Genomic DNA, 15,898 nt, shown 5'->3' on the forward strand with positions numbered 1-15,898 from the left:
ACAACTAGAACACATCGCAAGCTTAGGCCTCCAATCCTGCAAGGGTTTATACACAGGCTTCACTTTATGCGCTGTAAGTCACTTCATTGGAGCCAAAGGGACTTGTCAGCGGGCCTACAGTTAAGCAGGCACACAACCTCTTTGCAGGGTCAGGGCCCCATTTGAATTACCGACCGTCAGAACTAAAAACCGATGAGTTGTTTTGTGAAGAAGAAAAAAAAAAAACCCTCACACCCGAGAGTGAATTTGGACAGTTGTGTTACTGCCAAGTTTGCATAAGGAAACTGAGGGAACCAGAATTAGAGCAGGAGCAGATGCCATCTGCTGGTGGAAACTTGATAGATACCTGTGTCTTGTCTAATCTAGGTGTTTCTAATGCAAGGATTCTCAAACTTTTGTACTGGTGACCCCTTTCACATAGCAAGCCTGTGAGTGCGACCCCCCCCCATAAATTAAACACACTTTTAAATATATTTAACCCATTATAGATGCTGGAGGCAAAGCGGGGTTTGGGATGGAGGCTGACAGCTGGTGACTCCCTATGTAATAACCTCACAACCTCCTGAGGGGTCCCAACCCCCAGTTTGAGAACCCCTGTTCTAATGGATGCAATCCTAGCTACACTGGAGTCAAAATAGTTTTGTCATTAACTTCAGTGAGTCCAGGATTTCACCCAGTGAAATCACAACAGTACAAGAGGTGCTGGGATGGTGTGCGACTGGCCCCTTATATAGACAGCACTGAAATGGCTTGGCCTTATGTTGAATTCTTAGCTATTTTTGTGGCATTACAAGTTCTGCAATGACTGCACCCCCACTTTCTGTGCTGGCATCTCTCCGCGGTATGTAGTTATTTTATAAACTTGTTATTTCTCCTGGCAAGCGCCAGATGCATTTTTATAAATAAACTGTCACTGTTTCATAACAAGGCATTCTGAAACCACACCACCACTGGCCTTTTAAAGAATGGCAAAGGGTTTATATCTATTGTGTTAGGTGCTGTATATGTAAGGATTGGGGGGCGGGAGACTAGTAGTCCTTGCCCCGCAGCCCTCAAACCCATTTATTTGGTCAATCTTTCCCAGCTGTTGGCCTGTTTCTCTGTTTGGTTGCATTAATTATAAACTCGTCAGGACAGAGCGCTTTCCATCTTACAGCAGGGTGGCCTAATGGACAGCACATCCAACTAGAACTGAGGAGACCTGTGCTCTGTTCCTGGCTCAGCCATTGACTTGCTGGGTAACTTTGGCCAAGTCACTTCTCCTCTTGTCTCGGTACGTCAGTTTTCTCAGCTGTAAAATGGGGATAATACACTAATCTCCTTTGTAAAGTTGCTTCGAGGTCTACTGATGAAAATGGCTATAGGAGGACCGAATATTATAAAAGCATCTGATTTTGCTTTACATAAGTCGATATAAAACCACAACTCTATGCTGAGCCCTTTAGAAGTTGCACTGACTTAGATTTGCAACTGCTCTGTAATTCTGGGTATAAAATAAAATGGCTTAACAGTCAAAAAAAAAATTCTGGGAGTAAATGCAGACAGTTTTCTAGCCTAGGTGCAAGACACTATAGTTTAAAAGAGCAGTAACCCGCTTAATTGGAATGCAAAGAGTCAGCAGCAGTCATTACCTTGTCTGCAAAGCACAAGTCTGGACACAGCTCCTTGGTAACTACCAGCTTTTCATTTTCCTTTTAGCTTGACAACCAGATGCCAATTCCTGCCTCATTAAATCTTGTTCCACTGATCTTCATCCAGTATCCGCTGACAGACCTGGTAGGAGCAGAGTAAGGTGCTGACATACTTAAACTTTTTATCTAGGCTTGCACTGGTTACAAGATCTCAAAACCCACCACAACAAAAAATGAGCATGCCCTTCTATTTAATGCTGTATCTAAGCAAGAACCAGTTAAGAGAGTGGATCTGTCATTAGGGATAATGCTACCTTTCCCTGGCTGGCTGGCAAGTTTCTCACCAGACAAAGCCTTTGGCAAAAAGCGTCCTTCATTTCCTGAGAAAGGCGCAAAACATTGGTAACAAAATTAGTGGTGCAGCCGACAACGCTAAACCCAAGTGACATGATGTTTTCATTGCAAGAGTGGGAAGAAACAAGAGGGGCTCAGCTCCAGTGGTTGGCCAGGCCAGTTTAATTGGTCATTTACCTGCTTAGTAAGTCAGATGGACTTCAGGCACCCAAGGCAGCATTAAGATTTATCATCCTGCATACAAAGCATCAGGGCATTTGGCAGCACCGATGCTCTTAACTAAGGCAAAGCCCATGGGTTGGAAGCTGCTTAGGTCTCAGTGGGAGCTGTTGGGACTGCACCTGATTTGAACTGAAAAAGGCAGGGAGAAGTGGTTTTAAATCTCCAAAGGTGGGGCGGGGAAGGGGAGCTATTAAGATACACTGACGCAATTTGGAATTGTTTTTATGCCCAAAGAACTAACCCTGTTCAGTTTCCCCTCTTAAGTGACCAAGGCCCTTTGTGCCACCTCCCTGTCCTTCCTTTGGTTCTTTCAAGGCAGCACTTTACCTGAGCGAGGAGGTGCTGGTGCAGAGATCAATCTTCCTCCATCATCTTAGTCAGCCCTGATTTTCCATCTTCCTTCCCACTGCTCCCCCTTGGCCAGGTGTGCTGCTTGCCCCTAAACTAGCCCAAGGGGCAAACAGCACTGCCTAGCCAGGTGAGCCATGGCTCAGTGCGAAGGAGAGGAAGAGTTAAGTTTTATACTTGCTGGTGGTGTATTTGACTTGATTCAAGCCATTCTATACCAAAGAGGTTTTCATTTGACTTGACAAGCTTCTGCCCAATCTCTAGATATGTGAATTCACCTTTCACATGACTTTATAATTATGTTGTCCTCTCACTAACCCAGCCGCTCATCAGCATCGGCTCTTGCTCATTTTAGGCCCCAGTCCTGCATGGAGAATCGTGCAGGTGGATCCACGCAGAGCCCAGGGGCTTGAGATGGTAAGCTCTCTGGGACCAGGATTACAGCTCTTAGGAAGGCAAAAGCACAATGCACAGCTATGGAGCTCTGTAGGTAATACACAACTCTGCCTGGTTATTTTGGACTGGCTCTAGCCAGTCAAACCCAAGGCAATTTACAAACTAGGAAACCTCAGTTGGTTCAGGGTATTTTTTTTAAGGGGGTGGATTAGGTTAGCACATATGCTGGAGCAAGACTGCAATCATATTAGCATAGGAATTTACAACACCGACTGCCTAGCTCAATGGTGTTGCATACTTAAGGCCTAAACCAAAAAAGGAAAAATCGACAAGCCATACAGCAAACTTCTGTTTGACTAACAGGGCAACAGCCTGTACAGGAACACCAAAGCAGATTGGTGCTAACAGGCTCGAGTCTTGATGTATTTTAGGGGAAATACACAACACCTAAAGGTGTGAAAATGGGAAGTGCCCATTTAGTAGTTTTACTTTACCTCCTCCTCCATGTCACACATTTTTGGGCAGTCATTTCTTAGAATATGCAGGGTTTTATATGAGGCAGTTAAGATACAGTAGAACATAATAGCCACACTGGGTCAGACCAAAGGTCCATCTAGCCCAGTTTCCTGTCTGCCAACAGTGGCCAATGCCAGGTGCCCCCGAGGGAATGAACAGAACAGCTAAACATCAAGTGATCCATCCTGTCGTCCATTCCCAGCTTTTGGCAACAGAGGATAGGGACACCATCCCTTGTGGACACAGAAAACGCCCAGCAATCATTCTGCTCTAAAAACAGACACTGGAAAGGCATCGGTTAGACCATGCCTTGATTTCACTTCCCTTAGCACTCATGGTTGTTGGCCTTACGTTACTTTATCTAAGTTTCTAGGTGGTTGGAAAGACTCCAGTATATAGATAGCATCCCCTCCACCCCATTGAGAACAGGTCAGAAAGAATTTTACTTAAGGTTGGTTCAAATTCTACAAGATGCTTGTTTTGCTCACGTTAAGCTATTTTATATAGAAAAGCTGTGGAGATTAAAGTCCATCAGCACTACCCCAGTATTATGCTGAATTTTCATTTGATAGCAAGACACACCATGGCCAGGTCTACAAACTTTTGACAGCATAGTTACGTCCATTGGGGTGTGACCTCTGACACAGCTACACTGGCAAAACTCCACGTTTTTCCACCACATGTGGTCATTTACATGTGACAAAGAGGAGTTCAAGCACCAAGTCAGAATGGTAGCTTTGATTTGTTATAGCCACTTTGCACAGGTGGAAGTGAACACACATGGTACAAGGCATGGGAGAATTAGGCCCTAGATCTTGAGTTTAAGATTAAGTCCTAGATACTATACGTGATGTTTTAATTTTTTCTGCTCCTTACCGTTACATGGCTCCTTTAATCTCAAAGCTATTTATAACGTTCTATATCCAGCAGCATTGAAACGCAGCCACTTTTTGGACGTCAGGTGCCAGCAGCCTGCACTAAACAGGGAAGTGTGACAAAATTTTGGCCAAATACCTTGAGGCAAATGCTTGATCTAAGAGCTGTGGTAGCTTTAGTGCCCATGCAGAATTGACAAGAGTTCTGTTTTTGATGCCTCAAAAATCCTCACACAGCGAACTGCATCATACCCAAATTGATCTACAAGATGAGGCAGCTGATCCTGTCAATATTCTACTCTGTTACTGGGAGGTTAGCTTAGACATTACAAACACAGAATGTACACCAAGCCATATGTCAGCGTTTGCTAAACTAAAAGCCCTTGGTTGTTTTTCCCAAGTCCATGCAGCATTGAACAAGGCAAACCGATTACAGATAGGCCACCCATCCAGTTATCAGGATCAAAGCCCTCAAAGCCAAAGTGATAATATTTTGCCCTGCAGGAGGCCTTAGACTATCAGCTGTCCTACCTTTATTTTAGGAAAGTAAATGCAATGCTGGCGTAAGATTGACAGCACTAAAGACCGGGGATGTTATCCACAAAGCAGTAGTGCAAGACTATCACAGCACCCCACCAATCCACCTCAGCCTTGATTTGGAGTGACCACCTTTAGGAGGCTTTGTCTTCCTTGCTCCTTCAAACGTTGGCTTCCCTGCGGAGTGCCCGCTGTGGCTTGTACTATGCGAGTTACCCCACTACTAGGTGAGCTGAGAGCCTAACTCATCCTGGAAGATGCTATGGAATATCTGACTCTACACTTTTGTTCACCACTGCATGAGTTTCAACAGCAGTGACTCAGAGGTGAAGTGATACGTAGCTAGTTACTTCTCCTTTGAGCCATCCTGTCCCATCTTCTGACTTAACATTCCCTTGGTTTGATCCAGTCCCAAACGGCATGGGAACACATTGGCACCTTTGGGTTTCCCAGAATGACAACAGTGAATTCCGGAAAGAGTAGCTGACACCCCCAGGTGAGGGCTGACTTGAGTTTCTGCTCAGCAAGGAGGGAAGGAAAGTGCAAAGTAGGAGGGGAGTTGTGGAGCTACCAGTGAGCTATACTGCTCTCTCTGGGACCAAAGATATGGATAGCAAGTAGCTTCTCTGGGGACTAAACCACAGCGGTTCTCAGGGCACTTCTTGGAGCTAGAGACAAGTGTAATGCCATGTGTAAGCAATGCCCTTATTTGTTATACAGATTGCACCATAGAAAGATAGGGAATGTGGAGGGAAAGGCTGGGGCTTGAAGTTATGAAGTAACTGGAAAAGCAATGTAAGATTTCACAAATAAAACAATCAGCTTTTATTGTTGTATTACAAAACACTTCTGATTTTGGCAATATTTTACAATTCATTCTGTTCCTTCTTATAGCCGGTTGAAGAGCTTAGGGGTGAAAACAGAAGAATGTTGGAAATTAAAGATGAAATTTCAATGGACTTGCTAAAAAAAACCCGAAGAAACAAAGAAAAAACTGCCCCAGTCCCTCCCACCAAAATGAAAACCCAATTTCGGGTATTCGCCATCCAAAAGCAGCCATGGGTAAAGCAGCAGGCAAAACTCTGGCAATTTCACTACTGACTGTGTCAAAGAGACAAATGGAACATTGACAAGGGTCTCTAGTATGGCCTGTTGCGCTGGTCATTTCTGAAGTCATTTCTGAAAGAAAAAAAAAGTGTCTAGCGAGTCACAGTGCAATTCCATCCTCCCCCACACCAACCTGTGCAAGTCCCTTCTGTATACTCCCCTTCTACTCTGAAGGGTGCCAACTGCCGATACTAGATGTCTGGCTAGCAGATATTATTATTAGTGACCTGTGTTTTCATGTCCTTTAGCAAAAGGAATCTACACTTACACTATGAAAAATACACACGCTTAATACTGTTACTCCATGATTCATGATTCCCCTGGACTATTCCAGCCAGCCAACTGTTCTATTAGTCAAAGAAAAGCCCACATTCCTAAAATCTACATCCCACACATACTGACAAAGCAGCAAAGATAATGCTCACCTTCCTCCCATTTTACCACCATAGCCACCACCTCGGTCACCCCCTCTGCTACCGCGCCCTCTGTATCCTCTTTCACCTCCAAAACCGCCTCTCCCACGAAAGTCTAAAGAGAAAAATGCAAAATCAAAAACTCAAGAACGTGTTGTTAAAAGGCCACAAATGTAAATAAAACAGTCAGAAGGAATTCATTACACTTGTGCTGATCTCTTACACACCTCCTCCCGATGGACGTGAATCTTCTGGTCTGGGTTCATTACACTGATTGCAGGAATTCCTGCGAGCAAAATTCATATTACCACAGCTCCTGAAAGAGAGAAAGATGCTTCAGACAGAGTTTTCTCAACAACTGAATGAACATACTTGAAACACTGCTACCAACTAAAACAACACTTACGGGTTAGGACAAATCCAATCACCATTTTTGGGATCCCCACTTCTACCCTGGAAGCCCCCACCTCTTCCAAATCCACCTCGTGAACCTGTGGATAGAATTATAACCAGAAAAAAGCAAGGTAAGTTCTCCTGTAATTTACATACGAGACATTTATTTGCAGACTATCACCAGCTTCAAACCCCAAGTGACAGATTCAGTTTCTTGGTACAGCAATAAGCAGCTAGTTGATTTAATCAGCCACCTTCTAAGATTATAGTTTCAGTGAATTAGGAACTCTGGAAAAAGGATGACAGCCTGACAACAACAAAAGTGTAATGTACAAACTGATCATTTCAGAATTTCTTCTGAAATGCTAAAATTTAAATTAGCCAAAAGAGAAAACATGTAATATACAAAAGGCATAGCAAATGCCCTACAGGAGTTTAAACATCTGTCAAACCTCTGAACTACAGGACTCGAGTCCCCCAGGGAATGTATTTGGGCAGCTGTATGAATGTGCTTATTTCAGCTCATGCAGAAGGGGAAATATTGTGCAGGAGCAGCACCTAGTGGCCAGAGAAGTCCGCTCCATGTATTTTCTATTTATTCCCTTTTCAGCACTACAAGTACTTTAACAGCTAATAGATTTATAGTTAATCAGCTTGAACTCTGTCACATGCATTACTGAAGTTTCATTGAAATTTTAGTACACATCCAACGCCAATCACACATGAACTGATCAAATCACAGAATAAACTAAATATATGCTCTGAGACCATATACACCAAGATTCTTCCAATACAGGCATCTTATTTTTGGCATCAGAGTCCTGACCTTGTACATAAAATGGAGTTATTAAAAATGATCCATTTATCAGCCACCTAAAATTTCTCGGCCTAAAAACTAGTGTTTGCTCACAACAGTCAATGTGTAAATGTAGTAAGACCAATATCCTGCAGAGTCATTTGATAAGGCTGTACATGCAAAGAGTCTGGGATTTTCAAAGACGGCTATGGGAGCTGAGCACCCAATCCCTGCTCAAAGTGAATGGAAGATGGGTGCCCAACTCCCTGCACCCAAATTGCAAACTCCAGACAATGCATCCTAAGATAATCGCTGAGAACGCAGTGTTGTGTACTTATGCACGCCCAGCCTTAAAGTTGTTACTTCACCATTTCTTTATAAGCCTGGATGAGCATTGAACTAGAGAGCATCTCCACATCGGGAACGTACAGAACTAGATATAGTCCAGTCCAGAAGAATGGACTACAGAATTCAGTTTTCCTTAACTCCCATATGCTGGTGCCATCCCTACTAACCCCTTAAGCGCCAGAAATCTCTTCCACTATGCCTTCCCAAAGCCCACACTTAATTATTTAACAAATTACTGCCATGAGGGTACCCCTCCAAAAAAAATCAAAAGCTAAAGCAGTTAACATGCAAAAGGAAAGACCCTCTAAGTTTTACTACCACCTCGACGTCCGCCACCACCGCCACCTCCTCTCAGAAATTCAGGCCTCCTGGTTGCAAAAGAAACTTTGATAACACTGCCATGGAATTCCTTTCCTAGAGGGGGACAGAGAAACAGGAACAACAATTATTGAACAGGAGCTCAATAATTAAAACCAAGATCCAAAGTGACTGTAACTTGCATTGTTAAATTCAACACCAGTAGTACTAGAAAACACATCCTGGTAAATCAAAATGCTTTTGAAAATATGAGTCATAGCATCAATGCACAGATGGAAAACAGTAAGGAGGTACATATTTGTATTTATGTCTATTCTTGATATAATATGCTATCACAAAGATGCTTATTTAAATCAAAGTATGATCTACAAGTTTTAATTTAAATTAAGGACACATGATGCAAGCATATAACACATTTCTCTGCTATGCTTGTCATCAGTATAGTTTATGGTAGGGCAGTTTAAATACATAAGAATCTTGATCCTGCCAATCAGACAGCAAGTTTCCATACCAATATATAGTATGGAACCAATATATCCCCATGTGGGTAAAAGATATGCACGTGTTTATTATCAAGTTGCAATCAGCACGTATTAGAAAATTAAAGTTTTATCACAGCACACTTTGGGGCCAATCGCTGTTAAGGTGCATCATACAGCAACCATAGTAATGTCCTTAAGATCAATTTGAAATATATGAGCAAAAAATAAGGCATAAAAACAATTTGCTAGTCAATTTCTTTTTGCTTACCATTATATGAACGCCAAACCTGAGCAGATCCCTCCCTCTTTGATGCTTAGGTCTATGAATGCCAAGTGTCAGTGGAAATACAAAGCCATTAGAATGGGCATTAACATCGTTTAACCTTCTGTTACCATAAAGCAGTATAACTGTCCTTTTTTCTGCAGTGGAACTATTCAAGACTGACAGCAGCATGTTTTCAGAATCTGATCCCCTTCTCCATTACAGACGTTTTTCAGAGCTTCAGGTCACAGTACAAAGCTTCTGACCAAGCTTTCAACTGGCCATGCAATAATTTCTAGCTATGGAGCAAAACACTGTTTTTAAAAGTCTTCTTTTGAAGGACTTGTTTTGCTAATATGTGGTTTTAATTGTAAGATGCAATTAACACTGTTATAAAGCATTTAAGGAATAATAAGCTAGCACCATACACTATATGCTCAAACTAGCTATGTACATTGGTTACTGCAGTGCCCAAGTTTATGTTCACACAGATAAATGTTAAAGAAAATATCCACAAGGGAAAGACAGGCACATAAATGAAAGGAAGATGTTACAAGAGGAATCACGATAGGGCTTAATTTAATTTGGTTTGAAGTACTTTTGGAGGCAGCGTGGTCTAGTGGACAGGGCAACAAAACTGGAAGCCATGAGACCTGGGTTCCATTTCCAGTTCTGCCACTGACAGATTGTGTTGCCCTGGGCAGATCACGGTTCTGTGCCTCTGTTTTCCCGCCTGCTCTTTGTCCATCTAGATTGTCAGTTCTTTAGGGCACAGGACTTTTCACTGTGTTTGTAGAGTGCCAACCATAATGAGCTCTTAACCTTTGCTGGGGTTTCTAGGCACTACCACCAACACTATGGTACTGCCCAGACCACACATCAGTTTGCATTCTCCTGCTTACTGCAATATTCTCGTTTTAATGGGCTGCATACGAAGTCTTGAATCATATCAGAAAAACCCATCCTCACACTGACTAAACTGGATACAGGGACAACTGACATGCAGCAGCATAAATAACGGTTTTCGTGTCAACTAGCACATCAGAGAAAAACAAACAGGAGTCTGTTTGAAATAAAAAAGTAGCATGTGGTCCACATGTGGACATTAATATGCAGTGTCTACTGATTGCAAAGTTTCATGCACAAAAAAAAGAACAGGCAATCTTACCATCAAACCAGTCAATAGCTGCTTTAGCAGAAGGAGGGTCATCAAAAGATACTGTTGCTTCTCCCTTTGGTTTGCCTGTATCCTTATCTGTATATAGATTTATCATAAGTTTGCCAGTCTTTTTGTTAGTCTGGGGGGCGAGAGGGAGAGAAGAAAAAAAAATGTTATTTCCTCAACATTCAGTTAATGGAGAAAACTGCTTGAGCCAGTTAACAATGAGAGCAGTTATAATTAATTAGTGTTCGCAGAGGAGATTCCTGGGGCTAGCTTACAGAAACAAATACTGACTGCCCTGCAGCTCACAGCATGAACCTTAATATGAAGTGGCCCCAGGCCTTGTCTGGACATTAGCTGAAGTCAAGTACAGTGAATGAGAGCCCTGATTTGGATTCTGGGGATAGGATGAAAAGCCATGAGTGAGTGGGTCATGGAGGCATAATTACTGACTGAAGCATTAGAGATTTACTGCTGATAGGGACATGTGGTAAGGGAAAACGACTAGAGAATTAGGAGTAGAAAAGAGAAACGGCAGCTGAAATCTGTGCTAATAAGTTGGTAGTACCACCAATTTCTTTTTCTGTGACCCAGTAGGATAAAAAAAAAAGATCTACAATTGCTGGGAAATAAAAGGGAGGAAATGTGCTGCTATTCAAGACACTTCCAACATATTTGATCTACAGGTTTCCTAAGCCAACACAACCTAATGATTTGTCACCACACACACCTTTATAATACCTATTTGCTTGAAATAGTCAGCCACTTGATCTGTCGAAATACCTTCTCCAAGTCCTTGCACAAAGATGGTGTTGTTATCAGAGTTGTCAGATTCTGTATCTATTAAAGAAAGTAAGTTATTTTTACCAAATGTTTTTATATGGATTAGCCAGAAGCAGATGTTGCATACTGCAGTAGTTGAAAATGCTACTTCATCTGAGGTCAGAGAAAACCTCCATCATTTTAGACTCATCTATGGTTGTGCAACATCTCCTTGGATACCTGGCAGATTGGGAGCTCTCATATTAATAAACTGAGAAAAGTCTGAGGTCATGCTGTTAGAGCTAACAGCAACAGCTTCAGAAGTACAGTACAGGAAGATAGCCGTAGGGATGCTGCAGTATGCCACAGAATGATTACATTGAATATCTGACTGCATGGCAGCCATTCACAACTTTTCTCTGCAGCTAGGACATTCAAGTAGAATAGGCCCAAAACGCATAGATTTTAAATAAAAAAGGGGCCTATAAAATTTACCAAAATACCACAGAAGACACAAAAGCACTGTATCAGCATAAAAGAATCAGAAAAATGAAACCAAAAATAGGAGTGAAACAGATTAGTCTACTTTCATATCCAAGACAGAGTGCAAGAAGTAAACAGCAATCTTAAAGAGTAATTCATCTTTCGAAAAGTCCTTCAGGTTTTAGAATCTATGGTGAAACAAGTATAAAAATTAAAAGAACATTGCCCAAAACGATCTAAGTCAGAAAAACTATCTTCAAGGAAAACAAGATCATCAGCTACTTGACTCAAATCAACACAGAATTCACTAGACAAAACCTGATTTCTACTTGCTGAGCAATGTGTTATTTAAACATTAAAAGAATTTCTTGTAGTCACATGCACTGTTATTTAACGGAGCTGATCGATCGCAGAAGAGAGCCCACCTTGTTAAACTACATTTGAATCACACAAAATCCCAGCCATCCCACCTCTTTCCAGGCATGCATTTTAAAGTACATAAAATCATAGAAATGCAGGGTTGCAAGGGACCTAGAAAGCTCATCGGGTCCAGCCCCCATGTGCTGAGGAAGGACCAAGTAAGCCTAGATCATCCTGACAGGTGTTTGTCCAACCTGTTCTTAAAAACCTCCAATGAGGAGGATTCCGCAACCTCCCTTGGAAGCCCATTCTAGAGCCTAACTACTCTGACAGTTAAAAGGTTTTTTCTAATATCTAACCAAAATCTCCCTTGCTGCAAATTAAGCCTGTTACTTCTTATCCTACATTCAGTGAACATGAGCAACAATTGATTACCATCCTCTTTATAACATCCCTTAACATATTTGAAGACTTAGCAGTTCCCCCCGTTTTGTTTTTTTAAACTTTCTTCATAGGTCAGATTTCCCAAACTTTTTATTGTTTTTGTTGCTCTCCTCTGCATTATTTCCAATTTGTCCATATCTTTCCTAAAATGTGTCACCCAGAACTGGACACAGTTCTCCAGCTGAAGCCTCACGAGTGCCAAATCAAGCGGGACAATTACCTCTCATGTCTTACATTCGGCACTCCTGTTAATATACTCAAGAATGATCTTTAGGCTTTTTCACAATGGCATCATATTGATAACTCATGTTCAATTTGTGATCCATGATCACACCCAGTTCCTTTTTAGCAATACCACCACATAGCCAGTTATTCCCCATTTTGTACTCGAGCATTTGATTTTTCCTTCCTAAGTGTAGTACTTTGCACTTGTCTTTATTGAATGTTATCTTGATTTCAGACCAGTTCTCTAATTGGCCAAGATCCTCCAAAGTGCTTGCACATGTTACAAATGCTATGAAGAATCAACAGCTGCAATCCAAACACTGCTTGTTTTCTTACCAGCATCTGATTTCTGTCCATAATCCCTTTGACCTGTAGAATGGGTAAAAAGATGAAAGAAAGGCTACTTTAGCAAGGAAAGCCTTCTTAAAAATCTTGTTAAATAAGACAAGAAGATACTCAAGCTACATATGCAATGTATCTAAAAATCTAAGTCATTAACCAAAGATCTGGAGAATATTTAGATTAAAATGTTCAATAGCAGGCATCTGTAGAATGTTAACATGTTTTTTTAACTTGCAGTATGTGGCATCTGCCACATTAGCATTATGCTGGTGTTTATCTCGCAAATGCTGTTGTCAGACGACCAAGCAGTTTACAACAATTATTTTGTCACTAGTACCTTTCCAAGCAGTATTTGTAACAAAAAAACCCAAAATCCGGTGAAGGTCGTAAATCTCCACAATTTCTTTCATGCAATTTGACAAAGTAGAAATCCAGTTTATTGTTAAAAGATTGACTTTTAAAGCACACAAACACACCAGCCCCAGCAAAACAGAAATGCTAGAATGCTTCTACTGGATAGTAATAAGATATTGGTGGCGTTTAGATTTATACAGGATTTCCACTGAAACATTTTGGATACTCGGCACTTACCACCAAAATTTTTGAAGCCACCACGGTCACCACCACTGCAGAGGAAAAATTGAAGAAATGATTTCTTCCTCAAGTCTCTATGTGCTGAGCCTAAGGCTCAATCTACACTTATCTGATCAAAAATTACTGTCTAGTGGCTCAGTCATCACCTCTATGTTTTGCACACTATTTGTGTTCAAAGATTCTTCTTTCAGATAGCTAATCCCAGAAACTAACCTCCAAAAGAACTGCTGAACCAAAAGGTGGGAGTACACTAATTTAAAAACCCTTTTCCAGCCCACGTACCAAATGAATGCAATTTAAAACAGGGATTTAAAACAGAGGCATACTTTTGATAAAAATTAGTAGGCTTTATTCCAATCTAGCAGCTGCATGGATAGTTAATTACCACTTGTGAACAGAAATTAACCTCTCTTCTTATGCATTCAAGTAAATTTGGATAAATTAGTATTACTAAGCACACACTGAAGTAGGATGTGTGAGGATCTGGGAATCTGTGCTACAGTGTACTACTAGCACTTGACATTAATGATAAAGTGTGTGTCTGAAAATTAGCTTCAATAGCAGAGGTCATGAACTTTTAATTAATTCATTCTGAAACCCGTGGCACAAAAGGTAGACCAAGTTAATAGATTACACACAGATTGCCAGTGAATGAGGGGAGTTTAGTTGTTGTGACATCCCATTCCAAATTTAATGGAAGTAAAAGCTTGCTATCGCCCACACTTATTCTATTTAATGTGTGGTTCATGGTATTGATTATTTCCCACATTTAACATTAACAACTAAATCCAGGTGCAGGGATTAAAACACTCAATATTCAAGGCCTTTAGAAAAAGATCAAACGGCATTTTAAGTTAACAGCCAAGCCTTTCAAAGGTTATAAGACTGCCTGCTTGCAAACAATAGAAGCGTGTGTGGGAGTGCAGGGTCTCCACAGCAGTTACCAGCAGTAAACTGGCAAATTCATTTTGGGAACTTTTATGCAGAGTAACGAAGATAAAGAGAGTACAAATAAACATCCTTAACTAGCACTCCTTGCCTAACCCTTGGAGGTTCTGCCCTACAGCTAATGGCAGACTTACTCATATGCAATTATATTCAGCTGCATGAAAGATAAAAATGTATGAGTTCCAAATACTATTTACAGTAGCCTCTACTAAAGGATGGATAATGTTAAAGACTGATGATAAAAAGAAGAACGGTGATCACAAAAATTATATTGCAAACACATTTCTACCACCTACAATTTACTCTAATCAATCCCCTAAGAACCGACCAACAGGTTTCCTTATACCCTTCTTATTAAATGTCAATTAAAAACTTCGCCCCACTGGTATATTAGCTCAGAACTAAGTACACTGATTTATAATGAATGAATCAGTCACACAACTTTTGTCTTCAAGATTTCAAACTCTGGATTCCTTCCCCGGTTCACCAGGACTGCACGATTCAGAACGTGCATTTTTTCTGGTTTGTAAATATACAACATGAAAGATGTAGATAGAGAAATAAAAGACACTTATGTACAGTAAACAATCAGGATGTTATGGTAAATGAATACTGACCGAGCTGGATACATAATGCCTGAAGCCACAGGCTGAAGGCATTACTACCCAACAGAGATCACTTTTTGCAACTTATAAACTGTTTACATTTTTACTATATTCTGTAAAAGTGTATTGTTGTCTTAATATGCTTCAGTGTTGATTATTCGCCATTATGTCTCATGTGACCAACTGAACTACTGTTTCTGTGTTAGTCAGATGGCAGACCTCTTGGATGAATGTAAATGACAAATTTTCCTCTTTCACATGTACTTTAGTGTTATATTTTTCCACTCCTGAGACTGTTGCGAATAGCTGCTGGGGACCCAGGGACTTAAACATCTTATTTCTCACCTTCTCAACAGGAATTCAGGTTTTGGTTTCTTAAGAAACAGAAGAGGTGCCTGGATATAGACCCAAAATCTGCACTACGAGGGGGAAAAGTCACAGACATGTTTGCTCTAAATAGCTGATGCTGTGCAGCCTCAGATTTACCACGAAGACCTAAGAAGACAGTTGTTTGGCAATACATGGATGCAATAGAATACAGACACACGAGGACAGGGTTGTGTGTAACATATAACTAGTATCACACTGTATACTGCCTTTTATAAGCTTTATATATAGACTGAATATGACAGATAATCAGCTAGAGTTCTGGTTTGTAAAACATCCTTTAGTCAGTCAGAAAATTAGGAAAAATTCAGCCATATCACCAATACAAAAATTGAAATTCAGGCAGCCAAAGTGAATCCTAATCACCATTCACAATAATTAACCCTAAGGCCACAAACATGCTGTCACTGTAAACTGGTATCCACCCATCTTCATTTATTTTCAAACCTATTGGCATAGTCCGGTGTGGACGTTGCACTCCATATGTTTTATGGAAATATGCTTATGAGTGTGAATATGATGCAACTGGAATATGCTTTATGCAAAAGGTCTCTTGTAAGGTATAACGAAAGTTATAAACTACTAAAT

General features: G+C 40.9%; 1 protein-coding gene across 5 annotated transcripts in view; it reads right to left on the reverse strand.

Moving 5' to 3' along the window:
- Positions 1 to 5,675: 5,675 nt before the first annotated feature.
- TAF15 (TATA-box binding protein associated factor 15) overlaps positions 5,676 to 15,898 on the reverse strand; it is a 34,491-nt gene continuing 24,268 nt past the window's right edge. For 3 of the 5 annotated variants that reach the window (XM_050929643.1, XM_050929644.1, XM_050929640.1), the window contains exons 8-16: positions 13,368 to 13,402; positions 12,771 to 12,803; positions 10,891 to 11,000; positions 10,167 to 10,296; positions 8,255 to 8,350; positions 6,806 to 6,890; positions 6,627 to 6,715; positions 6,412 to 6,514; positions 5,676 to 6,058 (exon numbers count right to left, since the gene is read on the reverse strand). In XM_050929643.1, the coding sequence (XP_050785600.1) occupies positions 6,019 to 6,058; positions 6,412 to 6,514; positions 6,627 to 6,715; positions 6,806 to 6,890; positions 8,255 to 8,350; positions 10,167 to 10,296; positions 10,891 to 11,000; positions 12,771 to 12,803; positions 13,368 to 13,402 (721 nt within the window). In that variant the 3' untranslated portion in view covers positions 5,676 to 6,018. The remainder of the gene's footprint in view (positions 6,059 to 6,411; positions 6,515 to 6,626; positions 6,716 to 6,805; positions 6,891 to 8,254; positions 8,351 to 10,166; positions 10,297 to 10,890; positions 11,001 to 12,770; positions 12,804 to 13,367; positions 13,403 to 15,898) is intronic. The other 2 variants (XM_050929645.1, XM_050929642.1) reach the window with 1 other exon arrangement.

This window comes from Gopherus flavomarginatus, chromosome 19 (assembly GCF_025201925.1).
Source record: "Gopherus flavomarginatus isolate rGopFla2 chromosome 19, rGopFla2.mat.asm, whole genome shotgun sequence".
Taxonomy (NCBI): domain Eukaryota; kingdom Metazoa; phylum Chordata; order Testudines; family Testudinidae; genus Gopherus; species Gopherus flavomarginatus.